The 10,743-nt window shown below is 28.1% G+C and overlaps 1 protein-coding gene across 1 annotated transcript; it reads right to left on the reverse strand.

Moving 5' to 3' along the window:
• Positions 1–3,890: 3,890 nt before the first annotated feature.
• LOC114406169 (protein XRI1-like) lies at positions 3,891–8,475 on the reverse strand. Its single transcript, XM_028368766.1, has 9 exons — positions 8,260–8,475; positions 7,253–7,317; positions 7,060–7,182; positions 6,794–6,924; positions 6,060–6,123; positions 5,852–5,963; positions 5,729–5,772; positions 5,528–5,614; positions 3,891–4,557 (listed from the first exon to the last, which is right to left on the reverse strand). The coding sequence occupies exons 1-9, from the start codon at positions 8,277–8,279 to the stop codon at positions 4,280–4,282; spliced, it is 924 nt and encodes a 307-aa protein (XP_028224567.1). The 5' UTR covers positions 8,280–8,475; the 3' UTR covers positions 3,891–4,279.
• Positions 8,476–10,743: the final 2,268 nt, after the last annotated feature.

A 10,743-nucleotide genomic window follows, 5' to 3' on the forward strand; every position in this document is an offset into this window, starting at 1 on the left:
AATATTATTTCTTTTCATCTATTTAATAAAATTAATTTTGTAAAATTATCACTTTCTTTCATTTGTTTATTAACTTTTTTTCGTCTATGTAAAACAACCTAACATGACACTTATTTTGGATGGATGAAGTAATTTTCAACAATACCATAAATTGAGTTAGTTTTAATTTTTACAAGACAGAACAAGTTGAAATTTTTATAGTAAATTTAAATTTAATTAGTTAATATATTTATCACAAAATAATATTTTGATTTCATATTTCATAACTTGATTTCATATTTCATAACTTCATATATGAAAATTACGTTGATTAATATCTATATAATAATATTAGTTTTTATCTTTTAAAAAGAAATGTTAATTTTTAAAATAAATATATAATAAAATATTTTAAAAATTAATTTCTTAATATATTTTATTACAAAATAATTTTAAATAAAATCATTAATAATATTATATTCAAAATATTTTCAACATATGTCCATTGATGTGGGTAGTTTAGTCTCATTGAAATGTTTTAGTGTTATTTTGATTCCCCACTTATCTCTTCTTGACGAAAAATAAATAAAAATCTATTATCTCCAAAACTCATACTCTTTCTTCAAAAATAAAGAAAAAGGAAAGGGTTAGATACTCACATGTGACCTTAGATACTCATACTCTTTCTCCTAAACTCATACTCTTTCTTTAAATAAAGTAGTTTTATTTATTGCATAATTTTTTTTTCATTTTTAGAGCATATAAATAGCTAATTATGTTTTTCTTAATATAAAAATTTAATTTTATACATGAGAAATTTTATTTCTTTCATAAAAAAAATTTCTACAATTTATTTTTAATTTGAAATCCTATAAGATTAGTTTTACTTAGAAATAGTATAAGATCAATTTAAGTAATCTCATAAATAAATATTTTGTTGATTAATATTTATATTGTAGGTTTGAAATTGTTAAATTAAAAATAAATTTATTTCTAACTAGTTAACATATTTATTACAAAATAATATTCGGACTCTATGTTTAAAATTAATTTATTAAATATATCTTTATTAAAAAATAATTATTTTATTAATAGTACCATAAATTTAATTAGTTTAAATTTTAGAGTAGAAATCATAGATATCATTTATGAGAAAAAATTCTACTCGAAATTGTATTGTTTGCGACAAAACACTTTCTTCAAGTATCTTAGGTAACTACGTACTAAATAGTTGATAGTATCATAAATTATAACAATTTTAGCTATGAGAGATCCCACAAATATCATCCAAGGATAAAATTCTGCTCAATACAAAGTTTTTATTCAAATAATTAACACAACAAAACATCAAAAGCTCAATAATATTTATTTTTACTTTGAAATCATATAATATCATTTTTAATTATAAATCATTTTTACATAAAATATATAATATTCATTAAAATTAATTTATTAAATATAATTTATTACAAACTAGTTTAAAATTACTTACTAAAAATAAATGTAGTAACAAGCAAAAAATATTTTTAGTAGATGCCAAAGACTCAATCATATCATGTTAAAAATAATTTTAATTATGATAAAGACCTCAAATATCATCCATGAGAAATAATCTTACTCAAAGACCATAAGTTCTTTCTCTGGGTAGTTAGTTAATACAATTGCATATCAAACACTAAACAATATTTATTTTTACTTTGAAAAATCTTTTTTTTTTTTTAAGAAAACTCATTTTTACTTGGTAATCACTTTTACATAAATTCATAATTATTAAAATAAATTTATTAAATATATTTATATTACAATACTTTTAAAACAGTTACTCAATGATATCATAAATTTAATTTTTTTTTTTATGATAGAGACTAAAAATATTATTAATGAGAGACAATCATGTTTAACACTATTATAGGCTAGCTATGGGAGTCATAACTCTTTTTTTAAGAATTTAACATAACAACATATCAAAGAGTCTACAATATTTATTTTTAATTTGAAATCCTATAAAATCATTTTGACTTGGAAAATCATATTAAATAATTTTATGTATAAACTATTTTCTTAATAGTATTTATATTATGCAGGTGAAATTTTTATACTAAAATAATTTAAGTCTAAATACTTATTATATTTATTATTCTAATAATATTTTGTCTCTTTGTTTAATATTTATAAAATAAGGTTAAATATCATTTTTTTCATAATTATATAATATTTTAATATTAATTTATCAAATATATTTTTATTAAAAATTTTTACATATGGAATAATATCATAAATTAAATTAATTGTAATAGTGTTGATTTTTTTTTACACATAAATATATTAAAATAAAATTTATTAGGATGAAAACAGGTAATAACATGAACAATAGTTTCAATTTTAAATAATAGCATATAATGATTTAAATAGCCTAAAAATTAGGATTTGGTTGAATTTTTTCTCTATTGTTCTAATCATTTTTTTCATGTTTTAGAGAATATAAATACTAAATTACTAATTATGTTTTTTAATATATAAAAATGAATTTTATAAGCTCATGTATTTTGAATGCATATCTCATGAGAGGAAACATTATGAGAGGGAGAGAATAAAATCTGAACATTATATCCATACATGGAGAATTAAGATTTAATATCAAAAGGTTACATGACATTAAATTTAGACCATTTATATTTGCTTATACCGTCCAAATTTAATCATTTCACTCTCATATGATATGTTCTCATATAAAAGATATATTTTATGAGTGTAAGATAATTAAATATGAATAATATAACTATATATATAGAAAAAATTTAATGTCAAAAAGTCACATAATTTTTTAAAAAAATCACATGATTCTTTAAGTGGTCACATAATATTAAATCTTGACAATCCATATTTAATTATATGATCTAAATTTAATCTTTTCACTCGTATATATATATATATTTAAAATTACAATGCATATATTTTATCTTACACTTACTCAAACGAAACTCCTTTATTTCTAAAGTTTGTCTACAAAATTCGAAGTTAAGAGTTAAATTATTACTTTCCTTGATTTCTCAAAGAAGGTTAATTTTACAGACAAATTACCAAAGTATGATATTTTTTTAAAACATTTTACCAACCGGGCAGTCAACACTGAAAAACTCTAACTAGAGTTTTCAGTGCTACGTCAATGTTTTTTTCAAAAAAAAAACAAACAAATCATTTTTTTAATGTCACATAGGACACTGCATTGTTAGTTGTGTTTTTTTAGAAAACACTATTGGCACTACTAGTGTCCTACATGACATTAATAACTTTCTTTTTTTTTTTAAAAAAAAAACATGGTAAATACACATTGAACTCTAGAGATTTTCATCTTTAACCGCCTAATAGCATATTTGAAATTCGAAACACACTTTCAATGAATTTTTAATTTTGCGACAAAGAAACAAGATTGTTACAATATACAAATCACTCAATTCCAATTTCTAGACATCATCTTCACGCATAAGTTGTCTGTCCCAACTAAGAGATATATGTATTGTGAACACTCATTTTTTTTATTTAGAAACAAATCCTACTGCTTAAAAAAATAGTTTTTTAAAAAATCACTTTTAAAATCAATTTTAAGTTTAACCAATATTTTTTTATCATTATAAAAATTTTCACAATTTAAAAATATTCCTTAAATTTTAGTTAGTTAGATACTTATATATCACATAAATGACATAATATATTATCTATCAAAATAAAGCATATTTATTTATACTTTTATAAAAACTTTCACTTCAACGGTTGAATTAGTTGATTGCGTATAAATTATTTAGTGGTGCAAGTATAAAAAGTTTTACACCCAATGTCAAATTGATCCTGTATATAAAATTTAATTCCATGCTTGAAAATGTAGAATGAAAAAGAATATAAAACAGGTACACTTAAAGAGTAAAACCTCTTGCACAAGTTATAATAAACAACGCCACTAAACTAAAATAACCTGTATACTTCAATTACAAAGCTTAGTGAAATTGTTTGTCAGTTTTAGAGCCGACGAATAGTGGCTCAAAACAAATACTATGGATCTAACAAAACAAATACTATGATTCTCATTACATTCTTGGCTCAAAACAAAAATCATGTACCCCCAAAAAAGATTATCTAGACCCCACTGGAAAGAAACACTAAGGCGGTGTAATATATGCATGTCAACAAGAGCAAAAAATTGCAGTATCAACTTCTATATCTGCCAGATATATATTACAGAAAATGAAGTCAATCCCACATTAAATATGGGTGAGACCAAAGGTTAGTAGTCAACAATTTACGCCTAACCTTTAGTTCTGGTAATTGTTATGCTACCTTTTCCACCTTCAGTGCGAATTTTTGTTTTACCAACCACAGGCTTCCCAGAGAAGGCTGACTTGGGGTAAGCAGATGGATCATCATCAATGCTTTGGTTTGATTTCGAAGGAGATGGTGTTTGAATGCGCTGATTTATTTCCTTCAGAGTTACATCTCCATGAGCACCACTTGGTTTAATGAAGGCAAATGGATAGGCCACAGAAGAAGCCAACTTCGTCGGCATATGTATAAAAGATTTCCTACCTAAACATGGAAAAGAAGTCTGAATTTGTGATCGAGACAAAAGTTTTCTTCAAATGAGTCTAAATGGTCCTGCTGCTTCATGATAAGACCAGGAATGATCCATATAAACCAATTATCCCAGCATTCATTTCACTTTTTAGGCTATTTTTTAAGTATCCGGCCCAGTCTTTCAGTGGTACGAAGTCAGATGTCGCCAATTCATTCCTAATAAAAATTGTTGTGAAAAGGCTTGATACAATAGTTCCAATTATTCCCCTAATTAGATCATTGGTGAAAGCAAAATTTTGTAGTTCCCAACATACGAAAGAAAACAACTTTTGTGAAATCATGCTTGCTTCTCACACGTTCTCGGAGCATTACTGTATACATACGATTTTTTGGAATAAAATATGTGGTAGAATGGGGAGACACCCCCAATACTACCAGGCAGGGTTCGACTGGCATGTTGAGACTATGAGTAGAGACCTACCCAAAAGATTATTACATAAGTCTAAACCATAAATACGAAAGAAAACAACTTTTGTGAAATCATGCTTGCTTCTCACATCTTCTCGGAGCATTACTGTATACATGCGTTTTTTTGGAATAAAATATGTGGTAGAATGGGGAGACACCCCCAATACTACCAGGCAGGGTGCCATTGGCAATGTTGAGACTGTCAGGAGATACCCACCCAAATGATTATTAGATAAGTCTAAACCATAAATAGTTTTATCAAGTCCCAATGACTCCGCTAGCCCTTGGGTGCTAAGGGTGATGATGGTTATCCAACCCAACAGGATTTCAGTGGCATTAGAGGAAATCAAATGCACGTCCATGGAAAGGATGAGAATTAACTCTGGATCCTTGACCACTTGTGCCAACCCACATTGGCCTATATATCATATATCATATAGGGTACAAGAGACACTAAGTAGATACTTGGTACAGTTAAACCTAAAGAGATACTATGTCAAGAAAAAAGTCAAACCTTTGAAGATAATATTACAAGTGGTTCGAGGGACATGCGTTTGTTGAACCACATTTTGTTCATGTGATGGTGTGATGGCACTAACCTCTGCAGGAGGGAAAAAATATTTTGAATAAAACCTAATGCATAGAAGGAAAAGTAAAGAATGAAGGAAGAAACAAAATTAGTAGACAATAGTGGGTGGAAAACAATGTAACCTACCTGTACCATCATCAATTTGAACACCGTCTGCCACTGAAAAATTCCTGAGTCAAATAACATAATTGTCAGGTTATTTTGTAAAGCCAAATTTCCACAGTAAATAAATGGTCCAAAGAAACATACAATTCCTCAGGACTGAAATCCATCACAGCATCATTAAAGTAATCCGCAAGCCATGTTTCAGTTGATTCAAGGTCCACATAATCAGATGCAGATGCATTTCCTATAGTGTAATCTACAATGATAAGGGAAACATCAGAATTAAAATAGAAATAAATTACAGAAGATATCTCAGAGTAAAACATAAAGCAGAATCCTGCAAAAGGTAAACCTGATGCACCCGATACCCATTGCGACACCTCTGGAAAAATCTCCTTAACTGGGTCTTCCTTCCCCTGTATATGTAATGAATTAACAGTCATAAATTAAGTCAAATCCACAAGAAAAGAATCAAGATTGTTGATCAAGCCAACACAGAGTCTTCCGATTATTTAGGGACAAATACCATTAGTCAAAAAGAGGATTCACAAAAAACAGAAATCTACCTTAAATAATGATTACTAGAAACAAGATAAAAAGATTTCAAGCAAACAACTTTTTGACATACTCTGGTACCACATAGGGTTAACAGTCATCCCAAATGTTTACGTTAACAGTATTCTATGTTGACATTGAGCCATCATGTGCTTACAGTATATGTACAGTGGAATAGTGAATAAGTCTCCATTCACAGCTGAATCGGTGGAAGGAGGTGACAAAACAAAATGGTAAAATCATTTTCCAAATTTCATCAAGGATGATTCTGTAGTCTAACAACAGAAAAGATACATCTAACAGAAAGTACAGGGATAAGCAACTTTAAGTCAAGGCATTGAAGATAATATGTATTCGGTATTCCTTTTTCAATCATGAATAAAATATTAATATCAGTATGTAATTATGTTGAGGAAAAGTTCAAAATGATGGCAAGTTTTGCACAACTAGAACAAATCTATATTTCTTAAAGCCATTTGAACCATTACGAATGTGAAAAGTTAATCCAAAAAAAGTGCTACAACCACTGACATTTTTTAAATATGACAAAGACATCTCTTCATTGGATAGAGATTGATCGCTATCTTGGCTGTTGAACTGTAGCATCCGCCGCCTCTTGGCTTGCGAATAAGTCTCCCTACATTCCTCCGGTTCCTTTGGATCTAAGAATCAACCATTGTTTGAATTAGAAAAGGATAAATAATAATAACAACAACAAAGGAAAAAAGATAACTGATCAAGTTGCAAATATTGTCAAGACAATGTTAAGAAAGGTGCAAGCCAGAGAACTGTCTTACCAGCATTACTGACATTATATGCCAAATCACCACAAGCCTTAACTGGGGTTGTTTCATCATCTAACATGTATGAAAGATCTTCTTCATTTTGAGGGACATCATTCCACAGCTCTTCCGAAATTTCTGCTCAAACCAACACATTTTCCTCAGGCATCGGGTAGGTAGAAGTTACTTAAGTTACGGTGGGACTTACCAAAATCGGCCGTCTTTCCGAGACTAATATTCTTCCCATGCCAATCCCACGGCTCCCTAGCACCACTAAGAATAAGGGCAGACAAGTAAATGCCATTGTTGTGAACTTGTGATGCAACATTGGCAAAGATTAACCAACAGACCAAAAAGTAAACAAGCGATGGAATACACAAAAGAAGCCCCCCCATTCAAGAACCAAGTAAAAGCACATTCCACAATGCATAAGATTAACTCAGTCCCCAAACAATGTTTCTACACATCATAATTAGTACCATAGACAATGGAAGATTGAAAATCATGGTAAACTGAAGCAATTACCACCAAACAAAAAGTTAAAAACAGAACCATTAGATATACATTAGAAATCATAGCCAGTACTTAAGCAGTTTTTCTTCCATCTATTGATTATATCAGCCAAGGAATAACAGAATAAGCAGAAAAGAGAAAAGGGGCAAAAAGAAAAAAAAAACATCAACAGGGAAAAAGAGTAAAAAAAGTTGACCCACCAATCTAATCAAACAAGGCAACATCTCAAATCCTACATTCTTTATCCATAACCCAAAAAACTCAAACAATCTCTATAACAAATCAAAACCACACACCAGAAAAGAAAAAAAAAACTCAATCAACCGAAATAAATCAGATTCCAGCACCTGATTCCAGCAATCAAAACAAAATGTACCTTGCAACACCAACATAAACCCCCCCAAATCATACAATGTGACGAACCAAGGTTCAAATTCTTACTGGAAGAGAGATGCCCATATTTAGTGTTAGAGCGTGTCTCAGAAAGAAAATTACCTCCGAAAATAGATAAACATAAATGAAAAAAAAAATAAAAATAAAAACAACCCCCCCTTCCGTCCAAAAAGAAAATCACCCAGAACTAAATTCATAAAAAAAAAAAACATAAGAAAAAAGAAAAACCAAAACCCACTTAAAATCCATTAGCCATACCAATCACAACCAAAGAAAAAAAAATTAAGAAACAAAGAGAGAAAGATTTACGGGTCATTGTTGTAATCCATCTGAGCAGAGCACAGCAAGGGTGAACCAAACTCTCCAATCACTCACTGATCAGAGAGGCTCTATTTTTATTTTCTATTTTCTTTTTTCTTTCTCAGAACACAAAAGTAACCGTTAAAGAAGAGATCGGTGTTGTGGCGTGGTGTGCCTATAAACTGAAGCACACAAGTCAGTCCACTCTGCCTCTCTCTCTCTCTCAATATATATATCTCTGTTTGAGATGGGTGCTATGCTGCATATAACAATATTTATATTTATTATAAATAAAGAAAGAAATAAAAGAAATTATATAAAATATAATTTTATCAAAAACCAAGCCAAATACCAAAAGCATCGCCTACCCTTTCTCCGTTTCCTATATATCCTCGCTATCTAATGTCCAGCTTTTCTATTTTCCTGGTTTTTCTTTATTATTGTTTGTTATTTATTTTATTTAACGCCCTTTTTTCAGCATTAATTAATTCATTAAAAAGCGCAAAAGGAAAAAAGAAAAAAGAAAAAAGGGAGAAATGGTTAGACTTATGTTATGGAGTCGTTATGGAGTTATTAACATGCTCCGAATATTATTGGGTCGTGTTTTGGTTCAATCACGTTAATAATGAGAATTATTATAAAAAATTATGGAAAAAAATTAAAAATGTTTATAATTTATATATTATATATAAATTTCTTACTTTTCTTTACAAATATATTTTTTTTACTATCTAAATTACTATAATAACAAAATCCGTATCGTGCTTTAAATATTGCAAAGTATTTATAATACACCGGTTTACCTAGAAATCCGCCGGATCATGGGTTCATGTTGATCAATTTGACCGTTTGAGTCACTATTTGATTAAAAAAATGGTTACACTGAATTATATTGATTCCATAATATTTTGGGGAATTACTCTTTCCACTCTTTTTGCTAATACAGTCCCCCCTTTGCTTGGGTTTATTCAAAAATACCCCTGGCAAATCCACTCTCCATCTGTCACTCGTCTCTCCATGACCTGCGTTGTGTTGCATTCATCTTTCAAGGCTTCAAGGTCTAATTTTGGATTGAATGAACTTGGTTGTTGGGGGTTATTCTCAATTTCACTCTCGTATGTTTGTTGGCACTTGGAACCTACCATGACATCATCATCATGATGTTTGAGCTCGGTGCCTATTCAATTCTGGATAGGTTTGGAGCCTTGATGTACAAAAGGACTTATTTTGTTGTTGTTGGCTTTGCTGCATTTCAAATGCATGAAGTGGTCTACGACAATTCGTTGTGTATTATATGCACATATATATATATTACCTTTAAACAATACAACATAATCATATTTTTATTACGTAAAAGGAAGGGTAAAAAAATACACAACAAAAACATAATTCCTTTATATATTTTGTAAAAAAAATACACAGAATCATGTTTCCTTTGTATAATTTTTTACATCACTTTTAATTAATTTTAATTACAAGTTGTCATTTTTAAAACAATAAAATTAGTAGTGATATAATTTACTATTTCTAATAGTAATTAGTATCTTTTTTAATTAAAATCAAATTAGTTGGATAGAAGTTGCCATTATAAACATAATCGAATTAATTACTATATGAATTACTTTTATTAACAGTAATAAAATAAATTATTATATTTATTTGCATTATAATTAATTTGATTACACTTAAATAGAGAAGAAAATAGTGAGAGAACAAGGAAAATGGTGGGATGATGGAGAAGTGTCAATAGCAATTTTGGTAGTGTTAATAGTAATATCTAATCCTAATAGGACCAATTTGACAAGTTGAAGTGGATTTTGATATCTTTGACTAATATTTAAAAATTGTCCTCCCTCATTAATCATTTACTAATTATAATTAAAACTTATATTTTTCATTAATTTAATTTTTATATAATAATTTGTTTTTAAGGAATTATATGATAAATTTTTAAAACTAATTCGATTGGAAAATGCATATATTTTAATATTAAATATCTAGTGCATTAAAAAAATGAATATCTAGTTATTTATTAAGAATTTAATGGTTATGTCACGTGTAAAATAATTTTATATTATGGTTTAATCTCAAATTTTTAGATATATAATTTTTAAAGTAATTATTATACAAATTAATAAACTTATTATATACTATAGAATGTGATTCAATTATTTCATATAACATTTTTTTCTAATATATTAATTAGAATATACAATTTTTTTAAAAAAATTATCTTTTAATCATCTCAAATTTCCTTATTCTCTCTTTTTTATGCTTATTTCTGTATTTGTTGGTCTTAACTACATATAAAAAAACTACATATTTCTATTAATCTATCTCCATCTTTCAATTGAATTTGAATATTTTCCATTTTTCTCTCCTTCGAATGTGCAATCCATACAGAGCAATTAGCAAAACAACATTATCTTTTATCATCTCAAGTTATCCTTCTTTTATCTTTATCTCTATATTTCATCTTCTTAACTATAATTT

This window comes from Glycine soja, chromosome 3, assembly GCF_004193775.1.
Source record: "Glycine soja cultivar W05 chromosome 3, ASM419377v2, whole genome shotgun sequence".
In the NCBI taxonomy this organism is placed as follows: domain Eukaryota; kingdom Viridiplantae; phylum Streptophyta; class Magnoliopsida; order Fabales; family Fabaceae; genus Glycine; species Glycine soja.

Coding starts and splice junctions, on each gene's coding strand:
- LOC114406169 (XM_028368766.1), bottom strand. CDS start 8,279: ATGGATTACAACAATGACCC. Junction 7,318..8,259: donor ATGGATTACAACAATGACCC/GTAAATCTTTCT, acceptor CCTTATTCTTAG/TGGTGCTAGGGAGCCGTGGG. Junction 5,964..6,059: donor ATGGGTATCGGGTGCATCAG/GTTTACCTTTTG, acceptor TTATCATTGTAG/ATTACACTATAGGAAATGCA.